At 46.7% G+C, this 17,407-nt stretch overlaps 1 protein-coding gene across 1 annotated transcript in view; it reads left to right on the top strand.

Moving 5' to 3' along the window:
* LOC102934655 (ectonucleoside triphosphate diphosphohydrolase 2) overlaps window positions 1-17,407 on the top strand; it is a 35,870-nt gene that overhangs the window by 12,969 nt on the left and 5,494 nt on the right. The window contains exons 3-7 of the mRNA XM_027829833.3: window positions 6,416-6,566; window positions 7,897-8,056; window positions 11,328-11,555; window positions 14,999-15,271; window positions 16,588-16,683. Of these exons, the coding sequence (XP_027685634.1) occupies window positions 6,416-6,566; window positions 7,897-8,056; window positions 11,328-11,555; window positions 14,999-15,271; window positions 16,588-16,683 (908 nt within the window). The remainder of the gene's footprint in view (window positions 1-6,415; window positions 6,567-7,896; window positions 8,057-11,327; window positions 11,556-14,998; window positions 15,272-16,587; window positions 16,684-17,407) is intronic.

Genomic DNA, 17,407 nt, shown 5'->3' with positions numbered 1-17,407 from the left:
TATCTCTCTTATTCTCAATAAAGTGTGAAATTTGTCCAAATCACAAGTATGCTCTATCTATCTATGTATCTTTGTTCTTGTAAGGAGCATGACAGTTATCTGACCCACTTACAATGGATGCCACTGAATTGTGTCCATGTAGCAATTTTTTTCACCACGCAGCCATGTGCAGTCACCAAGCTTGAGCTTTTGAATCTGCTTTGCTGCTGAACCATGTTTATCTCAGTGCATACTGGGAAAATCTGAACAGCTATCCCATAGTGCCCCAGCAGATGCAGGAGTGCTGGGCAGACACCCTCAAGCAGCACCATCAGGATGTGGAGCAATGCAGTCTGGGATGCCTTGCTGCATGAGGCAGCTGGGAAGGAGGAAGACTGGCCAAACCAGCTGTAGAGAGATATGTCCCATCTACACACGAACAAGTTACAAGCAAATATCCGTGTGCCAGCATAAGCCATTGGCAGGGGGATAAACCTGGTTCTCTGATTATGGATGGCAGATCTACTCTACAGACTTCTGCCTGCATAGCTAGGCCAGTCAGAGATGTGCTGCGCTGTCAGCTGTGCTGATAGAAGCCCCTAGTGTAGATGCTGTTATACCTGAAAAACTGCATTTACCAGTAGAGCTAGTTTTGCTCTGGGCGTGTGTGGTTTTACTCTGCTGGCACAAAATACAGTTTTACTGGGCTAGCGGCATCCATACAAGGAGTGCTTTGCCATGTAGGTGTATTCCTATGCCAGTAAAGCGCTCCTAGAGTAGGCATAACCTGTGAGTATGAAGGACAGAAATTAGAGAGAGGCAGGTTAGTCTAGTGGTTAGGGCACGAGCGCAGGGCATAGGAGACTTAGATTGAAATCTCTGCTCTGCCACGAGACAGTGACCTTGGGCAAGTTACATAGCCTATCTATGCCTTAGTTCCCCCTCTATACAATAGAGATAATAGCCCGGGCCTGCCTTATGGGCTGTTGTAAAGATAAATATGTTAAAGGCTGTGAGGTGCTGATCAGATACTGTGGCAGTAGGGTAAATACCTAAGGTATTAGATAAACTTCATGATCTGTGAACACAAACTATGTTCAGATCCCTCTGTACCACTAATTGCTGACAAAATGGGTCAAAATTGTAATGGGACCTAAAAATGGGACCTAAAACTGACTCCTCTGTGGATGATTTTTCATATCAAATGAAGACACTTTTTCTAATGGCTCCTCCTAGGATTTGAAAATCCAGCTAAGATCCTTCTGCCTCTTACACCGTCATCTGTGGAAAAAGATTTCTGCAATTCAAACAGTATTTAGCTGGCAATTTTGTTGGTGATGTACGGGGTGGACTAGAATCCACCTCACTCTCCCACAGCTGCATTGGTTCTAGGGCTAACAGTAGGACTGAAAACTTATGAGTAAAGCAAGCAGATTTGATCATAGACAAACAGAAGGTCATATTATTTTATGGAGCAGCATATTATTATTATAATGGAAATTCCATATTTGCAGTGAATTTCCATTATAAGCCTGATGTTGGTCCCCCTATAAAATCCGTAAGCAATGATTTATTGGATTAAAAATGTAGTAATGAGGCTTTAGGACTAGATAAATCATTTCTACCAAATTTGAAGTGACTTGAGCAAGGGGTACCTGAATTATAACATCTTAGCAATGGAAATGTTTAACAGAGTTCAGAAAATCTAACATTTTTGTATGACACTTTGTAGAAAAGACAAACTGGAAAGAAGGAGAGAATGTAGTTTACTGGATTTGTCTTCTCAAGATCTAATGTATAGAACTAACGATTAGTTGAAACTATCATCTGCCTAGGATTGCTTTATGCTCTTGCAAGTAGCTTTCACCAAAGTTCTTTTTTTCTGGTCCCAAATTCAACATGTCTGTTATGAGATGATGGGAACTACGCAGCAGTTCATGACAGTGCTGTGGCTGCTTGGAATTATCAATGACAATGCTAGATTTGTGAGGGACCTGAGTTCTGGGACACACCCATCCGTTGAAACCTGCAAGAAAGAATTTATTAATTACCTTAAACCTCTAAGCCTGATGAATACACTGAAGAAGCTACTAATCCGCTAACAGACTAGAACTCATATAGGCCCTGTCATAAATATAAAGAGAAGGGTAAACACCTTTAAAATCCCTCCTGGCCAGAGGAAAAATCCTCTCACCGGTAAAGGGTTAAGAAGCTAAAGGTAACCTCGCTGGCACCTGACCAAAATGACCAATGAGAAGACAAGATACTTTCAAAAGCTGGGAGGAGGGAGAAAAACAAAGGGTCTGTGTCTGTACGCTGCTTTTGCCGGGGATAGAACAGGAATGGAGTCTTAGAACTTTTAGTAAGTAATCTAGCTAGGTATGTGTTAGATTATGATTTCTTTAAATGGCTGAGAAAAGAGCTGTGCTGAATAGAATGACTATTCCTGTCTGTGTGTCTTTTTTGTAACTTAAGGTTTTGCCTAGAGGGATTCTCTATGTTTTGAATCTAATTACCCTGTAAGGTATCTACCCATCCTGATTTTACAGACGTGATTCCTTTACTTCTATTAAAAGTCTTCTTGTAAGAAAACTGAATGCTTTTTCATTGTTCTAAGATCCAAGGGTTTGGGTCTGTGGTCACCTGTGCAAATTGGTAAGGATTTTTACCAAACCTTCCCCAGGAAGTGGGGTGCAAGGGTTGGGAGGATTTTGCGGGGAAAGACGTGTCCAGACTACGTTTCCCAGTAAACCCAGATAAAGTTTGGTGGTGGCAGTGGAAATCCAAGGGCAAAGGGTAAAATTAATTTGTACCTTGGGGAAGTTTTAACCTAAGCTGGTAAAAGTAAGCTTAGGAGGTTTTCATGCAGGTCCCCAAATCTGTACCCTAGAGTTCAGAGTGGGGAAGGAACCTTGACAGGCCCCGATTCAGGAAAGCACTTAAGCTCACACACAAAAATGAATAGCTTTCAGTAGGTCTATGAGTCCCACAATAGTTAGTCTTCTCTATAGGTGCTGACTTCTACTGGTGCCGGTGGGTGCTCGACCCCACTCTGCCCCCGGCCCTGCCCTGCCCCCTACTGCCCCCATGCCAACCCCTTCCCCAAAGTCCTCACCCCAACTCCTCCCCCTCCCTGCCCCTATTCTGACTCCTTCCCCAAATCCCCGCCCCGACCCCACCTCTTCCCCACCTCCTCCCCTGAGCGTGCCACGTTCCTGGTCCTCCCCCTCCCTCCCGGAGCTTGCTACAGCTACTTTGGCTGCGGCAAGCGCTGGGAGGTAGGCGGAGAATTGGGGATGCAGTGCACTCAGGGGAGGAGGTGGAGAAGGAGGTGAGATGGGGTGAGGCGGCGGGGGGGGGAGCTTGGCTGCCGGTGGGTGCAGAGCACCCACCAGTTTTTCCCTGAGGGTGCTTCAATCCCGGAGCACCCACAGAGTCAGCACCTATGATTTTACCTCAGCTATTGTCAAAATGTGCTAATGCAAAAGGCATCAGGCTGGAGACTTCGCGTCCCTGGTCCTGCTGCTGACTCACTGTAACAAGTCATGTGACCCAGTTACAACTTGTTTTTCACTACATAGCCATGTGCTGTCACTGAGCTTGAGCTTCTGCGTCTGCTTTGCTGCTGAATCATGTTGATCCCAGTGCATACTGGGAAAAGCTGAATAGCTTGACTGCAAGCACATACTTCCCTGAATTGGGGCCATGCTTAGATTGACTTCAGGGGGCATATGTCAGGTCCCACATGACAATGCATTGTTCTAGCTAGTACTGTACAACTATAAACAATGTACACCATATTGTCCTTAACAATATATTAGTTGTTCCTCTGTTTAGGCCTGTGTGGCATTGGATAGTCATGTTAAATTGAATGGGATATTTGTAGCTCTGGCTGTTTAATTCTAAGGTATTTTGTTTAAAAATATTTTAATGAAAAGGATATGAAATAAAAAGTTTGGTAGAAACCACGACTAATTCTGGTTATGTCAGCTTTGCTGGCTCTACACATTCAAACATCATGAGTCAGGGCCCAAAAAACCATGCAATTTTTAAAAATAACTTCTGAATTCTTTTTATTTGTCTTCTGCTGTTGTAACCTTTCGGGGTCATATTTTCAAGCTTTTCTCCACAACCATGTGGGCCAAAACCGTAGTTTTTTACAATGAAAGCTGAGATTATCACATAATCACATGCCTCCAGGAACTGGGGATTTGTGATAAAATCATCAGAGTTGGCAATGCTGTTGCCACACTGGGTAAGGAGCTTGTCTTCTAGCTGTTGTATAAAGTGTTGTGCATGCTAATGGTGCTTTACAAACCGCAATTATATCTGAATGAGAGTTGAGTTTTGAACAATAAATTGATCTCAGCAGGAATCATAGAATATCAGGGTTGGAAGGGACCTCAGGAGGTCATCTAGTCCAACCCCCTGCTCAAAGCAGGACCAATCCCCAACTAAATCATGCCAGCCAGGGCTTTGACAAGCCTGACCTTAAAAACCTCAAAGGAAGGAGATTTCACCACCTCCCTAGGTAACTCATTCCAGTGCTTCACCACCTTCCTAGTGAAATAGTGTTTCCTAGTATCCAACCTAGACTTCCCCCACTGCAACTTGAGACCATTGATTCTTGTCCTGTCATCTGCCACCGAGAACAGCCTAGATCCATCCATTCAAGTAGTTGAAGGCTGCTATCAAATCCCACCTCACACTTTTCTTCTGCAGACTAAATAACCCCAGTTCCCTCAGCCTCTCCTCATAAGTCATGTGTTCCAGTCCCCTAATAATTTTTGTTGCCCTCTGCTGGACGTTTTCCAATTTTTCCACATCCTTCTTGTAGTGAGGGGCCCAAAACTGGATACAGTACTCCAGATGAGGCCTCACCAATGTCGAATAGAGGAGAACGATCATGTCCCTCGATCTGCTGGTAATGCCCCTACTTATACAGCCCAAAATGCCATTGGTCTTCTTGGCAACAAGGGCACACTGTTGACTTATATCCAGCTTCTCGTCCACTGTAACCCCTAGGTCCTTTTCTGCAGAACTTCTGCCTAGCCATTCGGTCCCTAGTCTGTAGTGGTGCATGGGATTCTTCCGTCCTAAGTGCAGGACTCTGCACTTGTCCTTGTTGAACCTCATCAGATTTCTTTTGGCCCAATCCTCTAATTTGTCTAGGTCCCTCTGTATCCTATCCCTACCCTCCAGCATATCTATCACTCCTTCTAGTTTAGTGTCACCTGCAAACTTGCTGAGGGTGCAATCCATGCCATCCTCCAGGTCATTAATGAAGATATTGAACAAAACCGGCCCCAGGACCGACCCTTGGGGCACTCCGCTTGATAGCGGCTGCCAACTAGACATGGAGCCATTGATCACTACCCGTTGAGCCCGATGATCTAGTCAGCTTTCTATCCACCTTATAGTCCATTTGTCCAGCCCATACTTCTTTAACTCGCTGGCAAGAATACTAGTGGGAGACCGTATGATACGTTTTCTCATGAGGTCTTAAAACAGAACAAGCCCCTTGAGTGTTTTGTGCAAGTGACCAGAATCCGGAAAGCAGACACATCGTTTGGCTATTCTGAAAACAATCCAGTTTCAATGCCACATTAATCTTCCTTCAGCAGTGTCCTTGTGCGTGCACAGGACACTTTGCACTGACAGCTTCCTCTGGCCTCCTAGACAGAGGCTTCCTGTGCTATAGCTGAGAGCAGCCGATTGTGTAGATACCGCCCTGTGAACATGAGGAAATGACTTAAGAAGGAAGCTGACAGCCTCAGCTCAGTCTGCTGCGTGCTTTCCCACTTATCTCTCTCAGATCTCTGATGTGGGTCTTTTATGCTGATTTATGTAGTTTGGTAGACACCCTAATTTGCATCTGTTGGTTTAATTAGGTGCCTTGTGTTATATTTACATGCATTCACTTTTTATCTCGCTCCACTAAAGCATCATGTATTAGCCATTATTAGAGGCAGGATTCTGGTTGATCTTATCAGAAACCATGAGGGGGATGGTCAGGCCTAGTGGTCAGAGTTGTGGCAGTTGGGCCTAAGGGTCAGAGCCAGCATCAGGAGTCCAGAGCAGGGTTGGCGCAAGGATGGAGAAGGACTAGGAACAGGGCAGGGGCAGGCTAAGGCTTGGGTAGTCTGTTGCCACTAACAGGCAGGAGAGAGTTCCAAGCCCTGAAATGAGAGTGAGCAGACTCAGCTGCTGTTCCGCCAGTCAGGCTTATATACCAGCCCTGAGTGTCACCAGACCAGTCCCTGCTTGTGGATTGGCTGGAGCCTAGCACAGGTGACTCATCACCTTACAGATCTGCTGTAACAAATCCTAAACTCTGCACAGAACTGCGTTTATCTCAAAAGGTGCATGTATTGCTGTGGCTAATGGCTAACCCCACCCTGTCATAATATTTCTTACGTTTCTTTTGGGTCCTTAGGTCCTGGAATCTCCAACCACTTTGGATCCCCAGGGGAAGCTGGGAACAGCTTAAAGCCATGCCTCGACCAGGCAATGAAGGAAATCCCTGAGGAACAGCATGACCAAACCCCTATCTATTTGGGAGCAACTGCTGACATGAGGCTGCTGAAGTGAGTCAAGGTTTCAGCTACCTATGTGCTGATAGCACATTGGGTGTGAACGACCATTTTATAAACTAGCCTCCCCATCATGGGCGGTAGGTGAAGCTTCCCCTTGGGGAGGCTAGCCCCCTTCCCTGCCTCTTCCAGCCAAGGCCCCACTCCTGCTTGCTGCTCTCAGCTCCACCCCGTGGCCCCGGCTGGAGTGGGAGAGGGAGGCTGAGAGCTCGGCCTCTCCCCCCACATAGTCCTGGCTAGGGCAGGGGGGGCTGAGAGCTTAGTTGGAGCCACAGGTTGAGCTCTCAGTCTGAGCCGGGACCATGGTGGAGCTCCTGGCATCCCTCCCCCTTTTCACCCCTTCCACCTGCGGCTCCACTCACAGCCCCACCCCCTTCTGTCCGCACTCTTCCCCCCCCCCCCCACAAGGCTTTGCCCCCGCTCGCTCTTCTTCCCGCTCCCCCTCCCTGCTGTGGCCCTGAGACCGGAAAAGCGAGAGTTCCTCCAGTCCCGGAGCCGTGGCAGGGGGAGATTTTTCCAGGGGCCCCAAATCTGACACTGCCCTTCCCCCCGATGGGGCGAGGTTTGGGGAGGCTTAGCCTGCCGCAGCCTCCATTATACTCTGCCCATGCTCCCCACCTCTGTGCATCCCTGACTACGCTGGCCAGGTAAACCATCTGAGGTACTTAGGTGGCCCCCATTCTCTAAGCACATCACAGTCTAACCTATTTATCCTCCCAGTGGCCCTGAGAGGTGGGGGAGCACTGTTGTCCCCATTTCACAGAGGAGGAGTGGAGGAACAGCTCCTCCGAGGTATTTAGGGGTCTAAGTCCCATGGACTGACTAGCTCTCGGCCACACAGGCAGTCTGTGGCAGGGCAGGGAATTGGATCTGGATCTCCCAATTTCCAGCCTCATGATCTAACCCCTGGACCTTGCGTCCTCTCTAAGACCTTAAGCTTTGCTTCCCAAGGGCAGAGCCTGTGTGTGCTCCTCTCCAGCCATGTGACCAAGCTGGTGATCAGTGCAATTGACTGGTGCCGTATTATAACTTACACTGTGTTATGGGGGGAAGGATAGCTCAGTGGTTTGAGCATTGCTCTGCTAAACCCAGGGTTGTGAGTTCAATCTTTGAGGGGGCCATTTAGGGATGTGCGGCAAAAATTGGGAATTGGTCCTGCTTTGAGCAGGGGGTTGGACTAGATGACCTCCTGAGGTTCCTTCCAACCCTGATATTCTATGATTCCCCAAAATGAGCCTCATGCCAGAAGCATTGAGGCTGTTGTCACTCAGGATTGTTCTTGGGGCCCTTTATCAACTAATGTGCTTCTTCCCTCTTCACCCAGCCTCACCAGTCCCACTGTGTCGAATACTCTTCCTGCCGCTGTAACCTCCACGCTGAAGTCATACCCCTTTGACTTCCAGGGAGCAGAAATTCTGTCCAGTCAAAATGAGGGGGTGTTTGGCTGGGTCACTGTGAACTATTTCCTGGAGAACTTCATCAAGGTAAAGGCTGTAGGGTTGGCTTAGGACACCTGTATGAGTCTCCGCTCCATCACACCAGTGTGATTCCACTGACTTCAGTGGTGCCATAGCAGAGAGAAGAATGGGGCTGGAGGAGGAAATAGTAACCAACTGGAGATAGTGATGGGACCATTAGGGTTCTACCTACATGGGGCTTCCGGCAAAGTTTTGAAACAGTTCTTAAACACTGTTTCAACTTAGTTATGGCCAGTCTATATGATAATAGCGTTTGGCTGGCCAGTGTGGAAGAGGTCAAACTGTTACTACTGGGTTAATAGAACGGCTGTCCTAGGATAGGGTCCTACAGATGTGTACATGCTGCCGTCTGCACCAAAAACTCCCCAAGGCTTACAGGAAAATTTGTCCAGGTTTTAAAGAAATTTGTGATTCTTAGTAAACCTGGCCCAAGACTTAGGGGTTGTTTAAAACAAAAAACCAAGATGACCCCTCAGTCTTGCAGCTCCAGTGCAGATAGTAACCACCACCAACTTTCCTCACTGTTGTTCCAGGTTGGTGGGTCACTTAGTTCTGTTCAGTTACCTCTCAGGACTTGCCAAAGACAGCGAACAGAATTCATATCCTTTTGCTCCAGTATCACAGGCCCCTAGCATTTCGTCTCAGGTAAAATCTCGTTTAGCTATAGTAGTATTGCGGCTGTGAGCAGTTCTGACTTTGGCAAGTAGAGGGCAGTAATGTGCATGCCTTCATGCGCCCCTCCCTCTGTCACGCTCGCGCCAGTTCATTACGTTTTCCTTCGCTCTGTTCCAAGGGTGTATGGATTAAACAGAACACTGTATTCCCAAGCTGGCAGTGCCGTACAAGGGAAAGGCTCGTTATTCCATGCGCTTGCTGGCTACAGTCCATAAACCCTTCATTATTTTGTTTGTGGAAAGCTGTTTTTTAAAAGTCACATCTGGGAGTCTGATCACACTGACCCCAAAGCAGTTAAGATTGTCCTACATGTCAAATTAGTTGATCGTTGACTATTCATGGTAAATAGGCCCAATGGCCTGTGATGGGATGTTGGATGGGGTGGGATCTGAGTTACTACAGGGAATTCTTTCCTGGGTGTCTGGCTGGTGAATCTTGCCCACATGCCCAGGGTTCAGCTGATCGTCATATTTGGGGTCAGGAAGGAATTTTCCTCCAGGGCAGATTGGAAGAGGCCCTGGGGGTTTTTCGCCTTCCTCTGCAGCATGGGGCATGGGTCACTTGCTGGAGGATTCTCTGCATCTTGAAGTCTTTAAACCATGATTTGAGGACTTCAGTAGCTCAGACATAGATGAGAGGTTTATTGCAGGAGTGTGTGGGTGAGATTCTGTGGCCTGCCTTGTGCAGGAGGTCAGACTAGATGATCATAATGTTCCGTTCTGACCTTAAAGTCTATGAGTCTGTGAATCCTCCACAAAGGGCTTATTATACCATGCTGTAGAATGCAGTGAGACAACCCAGAAACAGGCATGGTAATTAACAAGATTTGTAGTGCCATTCAGAACAGCAGCTACTGTATTGACTATACATGTCCTTGCCTTTTCTTGTGGCCCCTTTCTATCACTAATGTCAGCACCAGTCAAATCTGCTTGTGCAAGAAGCAGTGGGGAATGAGAACTGAGATTACAAGATGCTCCTGAAGGGAGAGCTCCCTGTGGAATTGAAGTACTTGAACTTCAGTGGGGCTAGGAGGAGAGTCCTGTGTAGTCATCAATATGCCTCTGTAGAGAGAAATGGTGTAACAAATCACTGCTTACTGACCCATGCCTTTAAACATAGGTGAGATTCTGCAGTTCTCAGTGCTCATGCCTGCAATGATTGTTATTAAATGATTGGAGCTAGTCCGGTGCTGTAGCTGGAGTCACCTATTCAGCAACTAATGTGGATCTTAAATGATTACATTATTCAGTGAATCACAGTGAGAGTTTCAGAGTGGTAGCTGTGTTAGTCTGTATCAGCAAAAACAAGGAGGAGTCCTTGTGGCACCTGGTCTACACTGGGGGGGGGATGGGGGATCGATCTAAGATACACAACTTCAGCTACGAGAATAGCGTAGCTGAACTCGATGTATCTTAGATCAACTTAGAATCACCTACTTTGCGTCCTCGCGGGGCGGGATCAACGGTGGCCGCTCCCCCGTTGACTCCGCTTCCGCTTCTCGCCGTGGTGGAGTTCCGGAGTCGACGGCAGAGCGATCGGGGATCGATTTATCCCCGATAGATCGATCACTACCCGCCGATCCGGTGGGTAGTGTAGACGTGGCCTAACAAATTTATTTGGACATAAGCTTTCGTGGGCTAAAACCCACTTCATCGGATGCATGGAGTGAAAAATACAGTAAGCAGTATATATGTTACAGCACATGAAAAGATGGGAGTTGCCTTACCAAGTGGGGGGTCAGCACTAACAAGGCCAATTCAATCAAGGTGGATGTTGCCCCTTCCCAACAGTTGAGAAGAAGGTGTGAGTATCAACAGAGCGAAAATTACTTTTTGTAGTGACCCAGCCACTCAGTGAGAGTTATTATAGCTTTCGGAATGATGTAGTAGTTCTCATCTATATTAGTCCAGGGATATTTTTATCCAGTATTTCCTCAGCTCTAAAAATGATCCAGTCTTTAAGAACCTGGCTGCAGTCTTTAGCTCAATGACCTCCTGCATGTGATTGGCAGAGGCTGTTCAAACACAGCATACACCTTTCCCTCATTCTGTATTTGCAGTCTGTTTATCTCAAACACACGAGATCCCATAAATAAAACTGCTCCAAGAACCTAAATGATGCTACCAGGTTGTACTCCTCTGGCTGCAGGTTTACTCCACAGCGTGGCAGCAATTCAGTGTCAAGACCTCAGACTCCTAGATGTCCTGCTAGGGGTTAAAGGTCGTGCCCATTTTCCAGTGGAAAGTTGATTTTGCTAGATATGCAATAAGGCTTTGGAAAATTCCCTGGGTGACTGTGTATCATGTTAATGTTGGTACGGCCGGTTATTATCGTTATTTAAACAGATACCTCTGCCACCAATACAGAAATAGTAGCAGGGGAGAAAATGAGTAGTTTGCTGCTGAGATTTGGAAGGAAGGGAAGTTGATGATCAGGAGAAGTGGCAGGGGCTGGAGTGGCTGCTGCCCCCGACGGTGGCAGGTGTGATGTTGCATTTCCAGTTCCTCCCCATTCATTCCTCCAGAGCATCTGAACTCAGATACTTGTCAAGTGTACGGGGCTTTATTTTTAAAATCTTCCTCTCTGGTTCCTTTTTGTCTAGTATGGCTGGATTGGACGGTGGAGCCGCTCCAAGAGGGGAACAGTTGGAGTCATGACCATAGGAGGAGCCTCAACCCAGATCACTTTCAAGATCAAAGAAAGGAGCACAGATCCTGAGAACGAGGTGACGCTGCGGCTGTACGGGCAAGCACACAGGGTCTATACCCACCAGTTCCTGTGCTATGGCACAGACCAGCTCCGGAAGCGGCTGCTGTTGAAAGCCATACAAGTGAGTGCAGCTCATGTGCTTCATGGCTGCTTCAGACCTATAATGTTAAATGCCTTAAGTTATAGTCCGTGTACATACATAGTCGGGTAACATCAGGCACCCTCTTTAATACAGGAGCTTGCCTATGAGTACACAAGCACAGAGCATGTGTCACAAGCACTGGTTATACTCATGTGCATAGAATGCGTGTCTGTGGCATGAACACAGGCATATATGCTTGGGCTTGGAAGGATTAGATTTTCATTGTTAAATGTTGATTTCACCGCACCCACACAAACCGACGAAAAAATATTTCCATCAATGCTCGTTGAAATGTACGGAAAGGGACAGTAAGAAAAACGCTGCTTAAGAACTTATGAGAGTTTGATTTAAGGATATTTACTTTGTATATTTGGATGTGATGTTGGCAGTTTGTATTTTAAACAGCTATAAAGCTTTAACTTTTTTGAATCTCAACATCTACTGCTATTAAATAATTGTCTGGCCCCCTCCCCCCCCCTCAATTTCCTGCAACTGAAAATTGAAATCAATAAAAATAGAAAAAATGCTTAAAAATAAACATCAATATTCTCCATCCAAATTATATATAAAAAATTGAATTCTGCAAAGTCTACATCTACTTCATGGCTGCTGAGCAATACGGGTACTGCGTACATGGCCGGATGGACACTGGGTACCGTATGTATAAGTGACACACACAGAGGTTAAAAAACCTCTCTGCTGCACCTCCCTGTGAGGAACTGCCCTCGTTTTGGACCCAGATTTAACCCAGAGAGACCTGCTCTGCCCCACTTGCATTACGGTAGAGTAATGGGGTTCATAAACACTAGCTCTTGAATGAGCCCTGCAAAGGGCTCATCAGGAGATGAAGCTTCCAGCCCCAAATGCTAGTCCTAGGTATGGTACTACTCATTACCAGAGCATCTGAGCAGCGCCTCACAATCTTTAATGTATTTATCCTCAGAATGCCCCTGTGAGATAAAGCAGTGCATTCTCCCCATTGTAGAGACAGGGGACTGAGGCACTGGGAGACTAAGTGAAATGCCCAGATGTTTGTGGCAGAGCAACAATTGAACTCCGGTCTCCCACAGCTCCGGCTAGTGGTCTAACCAATGGACCATTCTTCCTTTTGATTCACGCTAGAGAATCAGTGTGACGAGAGCTACAGCAGAGTGATTACCCAAATTCCCAGCCGTGTCTCCCCAGTCTCAGAGGGATGAGAAGAGTTTGGGCATGGGGATCTCTTATCTTAGGGTTGGACCTGACTGGTAGACTGAACATTCATCCCAAACTCAGACGGCCTGTTCTCGAAATTTTGATAAAAGTCTGACCTGTGAACATCCTTTACCTTCCCTGCATGTCTGCTTTGGGCTGGGAAGGGGAAAGTCAGAGGAGCGGTATTTCTGGTCTGACAAGAAAGACCAGGAAACTTATAAGGGGCATGTTCTCTAAATTCTCACTACAAGTCCCGGTTCTGTAAGGTGCCAAACACTTGCAGCTTCATTGAAATCCACAGAAGGTGAAAACATTCAGTACCAAGTCCCAACTTTGCAGAGGGTTGGATAGTTTGGATGAGAATCTGAATGGCGGGGGCTTGGTTTATACAAAACTTTTAAAATCCACCCTTTCTCTGTTATAACCTGGTATGTTGAAACCAAACTCTCCTTAGTTTCATTTCAGAGTGGTAGCCGTGTTAGTCTGTACCAGCAGAAAGAACGAGGAGTACTTGTGGTACCTTAGAGACTAACAAATTTATTTGAGCATAAGCTTTTGTTGGCTAAAGCCCACTTCATCAGATGCATGCAGTCGAAAATACAGTAGGAAGATATATATATATATACACACAGAGAACATGAAAAAATGGGGGTTGCCATACCAACTCTTAACGAGACCAATCAATTAAGGTGGGCTATCATCAGCAGGAGAAAAAAACTTTTGTAGTGACAATCAGGATGGCCCATTTCAAACAGTTGACAAGAAGGTGTGAATAACAGTAGGGGGAAAATTAGCATGGGGAAATAGTTTTTAGTTAGTGTAATGACTCATCCACTCCCAGTCTTTATTCAAGCCTAATTTAATGGTGTCCAGTTTGCAGATTAATTCCAGTTCTACTGTTTCTCTTTGGAGTCTGTTTCTGAAGTTTTTTTTGCTGAATAATTGTGACTTTTAGGTCTGTAATTGAGTGTCCAGGGAGGCTGAAGTGTTCTCCGACTGGTTTTTGAATGTTATCATTCTTGATGTCTGATTTGTGTCCATTTATTCTTTTGTGTTGAGACTGTCCGGTTTGGCCAATGTACATGGCAGAGGGGCATTGCTGGCACATGATGGCATATATCACATTGGTAGATGTGCAGGTGAACGAGCCTCTGATAGTGTGGCTGATGTGATTAGGTCCTATGATGGTGTCCCTTGAATAGATATGTGGACAGAATTGGCAACGGGCTTTGTTGCAAGGATAGGTTCCTGGGTTAGTGTTTTTGCTGTGTGGTGTGTGGTTGCTGGTGAGCATTTGCTTCAGGTTTGGGGGCTGTCTGTAAGCGAGGACTGGCCTGTCTCCCAAGATCTGTGAGAGTGAGGGATCGTCCTTCAGGATAGGTTGTAGATCCTTGATGATGCACTGGAGAGGTTTTAGTTGGGGGCTGAAGGTGATGGCTAGTGGCTTTCTGTTACTTTCTTTGTTGGGCCTGTCGTGTAGTAGGTGACTTCTGGGTACTCTTCTGGTTCTGTCAATCTGTCATGTGCCAGCAATGCCCCTCTGCCATGTACATTGGCCAAAACGGACAGTCTCAACGCAAAAGAATAAATGGACACAAATCAGACGTCAAGAATGATAACATTCAAAAACCAGTTGGAAAACACTTCAGCCTCCCTGGACATTCAATTACAGACCTAAAGTCGCCATTATTCAGCAAAAAAACTTCAAAAACAGACTCCAACGAGAAACAGCAGAACTGGAATTAATCTGCAAACTGGACACCATTAAATTAGGCTTGAATAAAGACTGGGAGTGGATGAGTCATTACACTAACTAAAAACTATTTCCCCGTGCTAATTTTCCCCCTATTGTTATTCACACCTTCTTGTCAACTGTTTGAAAAGGGCCATCCTGATTATCACTACAAAAGTTTTTTTTTCTCCTGCTGATAATAGCCCACCTTAATCGATTGGTCTCGTTAAGAGTTGGTATGGCAACCCCCATTTTTTCATGTTCTCTGTGTGTATATATATATATATCTTCCTACTGTATTTTCGACTGCATGCATCTGATGAAGTGGGCTTTAGCCCACGAAAGCTTATGCTCAGATAAATTTGTTAGTTTCTAAGGTGCCACAAGTACTCCTCGTTCTTAGTTTCATTGTATTTTGTCTTTATTTGAAAAGTCCTGTTCAGACTCCAGCACTGCCTTTCGCTCTCTGTGCTCCTGTTTTATCCTCTCCCTCTAGGACCATGACTACGTGAAATCTGTGTCTAATCCCTGCTGGCCTCTCTCCTATTTCCGGAAAGTGCGGTTCGGTTCTGTGCATCCTGGGCCCTGCACTGGAAGTAACGCCTCTTTAAACATACCTACCTCTGAAGATGTGTTTCACGTAAAAGGCTCCAGCAACTCTTCCGCCTGCAGGAAACTCATGGGAAGTTTGTTCGACTCCTCCTTGTTCTGCGGCTTCTCACAGTGTTCCCCAAATGGAGTTTTCCAACCCAATATAACTAGATTTCAGGTAAGTTCTCCATGACATTAAGGTGTGCTTTACGCATGGAGTTCTTAAGAGATGTACCCAGCTCAACATCTAATAAACTTTGTGAGATTGACTAGTATGTATTAGTTCTCTGTCCTCTGCTGGGTGGAATTGGAATTGCTCTGGGTAGTAAATATGTGCAACACTGCCCTCTACTGGATGGAATGAGACCTATTCTATGGTGTGTCATGGGCCCTCCACTAATAATAGCAACAGATTCTTTTTTAGCTTAAGTGGTAGGGGTCTCCCGTCAAGCCAAGAGGATCTGACATGTACTGCCTTTTTGAGGTTCCAAACGATGATAGCTTTCTGGTTAGTGACAATTCTCAAGTGTCTATGTGGGCATGGGTTTAATGAACCAGATATCCATCACGGGTGTCAGCCAGAGGATCTCTAGGCTAGAAGGCTTTGGCTTCAAGTGCTATGGTGGAACAGAGGCTTAGGCTGTCTGAGCCTGCAGTGAAGTACCAGGGTGCTGCGATTCTGGAGGCGCTATCCTTTCTCATATCTGCTTATTGTACAGGGGGAAGCTACAGATCCTCTGGCACTTTCTAAACATAATGTAGGGAATTACTTTGATGTTCTGCCCAACATCCCCTCTCTGAACCACAGGTCCTTGTGTCCAGAGTTTTATGGGAGCCAGGGCTGAACATACGACTGCTGCAGCTATTGTACTGCTGGTACCTCACTCCGCTGTCTGCAAAGAGCGCTTGGAAAGTTTGAGGGTGAAAGGTGCTAGATGAGACCCGACTCTTTCCTGGGTGCTGGTCTGCGTCTAGCAGCTCTAGCCACATCTTTACCATACAAGCTACAAGGGAAAGTAATTCAACATAGTAGCTGGAGGATCAGATTAACTAGTTACCCTACTCCTGGCCCAGGGAGCCTCCACCAGACCTTTGGTGCAGGGGGGGCACGTTGGAGGCATTTTGAGGCTATCAGGGCTGGGAAGAGGTGTGGCCAGCCAGGGCGGTTCTGCACCCCACTTATTCCCTGCTGCTGCAAGCCCCAGCCGGAGGTCTGGTGCTGAGGAGCTCAAGGGCTGCCCTAGTCCGTGCTAAAGGCCAGAAAAGCAGCTTCCCAGAGACATTGTTATTGTTTGCCCCTTTGGTCAATAACCAGGTGTAATGAATTCTGCTTGATCTCCTGGTGCATGTCATGGAGACATACAGCTACCAAACAGAGACGTGCTGGGAGAGCATCCTGGGAACATGCCATGTGCGCCCTCACGCCGCTGCCTTGCTTTATTCATTCTACAAACGGGCTGAATTTTCCAGTGAGTATTTCTGCTGCTGTTCTAGGTGATTTCTGAGGCTCTGGATCTTGTGAAGAAGATGACACCCTCTACCGACCTGGGCCAGGCAGTCGACGTATTCTGTGGGCTGTCTATGGAAGAGGTGACTGTGAGCTAACCCACTTGTACCATGGGGATAAGTGAGGCAGGCAACGCTTTCAGGCAAAACCCGACTCAGACCTTCGGTTATCCTGAAAGTGCTGCGAGCAGGTGACCCCAGCCAAGGGGAGCTCGGGGGTTCTCTTGGGTGCTGGGTTAAGATCTAGCCCATTTCCAAAGCCTTGGGACTTTCAAGAAGTGGGATCCAGTCAATGCAAAAATACTCTAAACCCAGACTCTCTACACACCCTCAGTGGGCCAGATTGTGGTGTTTGTTACAAAGGGGCTGAGCAGAGGGACTCCACTGGTGTCACTGAGAAGCAAGCCCGGCTTATCTGTTACTTGGCTATTTGGTCTGATGCTCGTGTCAGTATGAGCTATTCTTGTCTCCATGGATGCAGGCAGGGACTGTTCTGCCTCTTTGTGTGCACAGCGCATGTGGCAGTCACCTGTCCGTACACGGTACTGTGGGAATGGGTATAATGACCTAATGGGTGAGCCTTTCCTTGTACGCTTTGTAAAGCATTGCACAAGCCCTGCTCCATCTTAAGGCAGAGAGAGAAAGTACTAGGAGCAGACACGCTCTCCAGCCTCCTCTGTGACAAGGGTGTTTCCAGCTTCTGAAACCAGCTGAATGTAACGAGTCCTGCTTGGTCTCGCTGGGCCAGATTTCCAAGGGCTGAACATCCACAATCAGGGCCAGGCTTTCCAAGGAGCTCCGCACCCAA

The sequence above is a fragment of the Chelonia mydas genome, chromosome 16 (assembly GCF_015237465.2).
Source record: "Chelonia mydas isolate rCheMyd1 chromosome 16, rCheMyd1.pri.v2, whole genome shotgun sequence".
NCBI lineage: Eukaryota > Metazoa > Chordata > Testudines > Cheloniidae > Chelonia > Chelonia mydas.
Note: the sequence above shows the minus strand (reverse complement) of the source record. Positions and strands in the feature narration are given on the sequence as shown.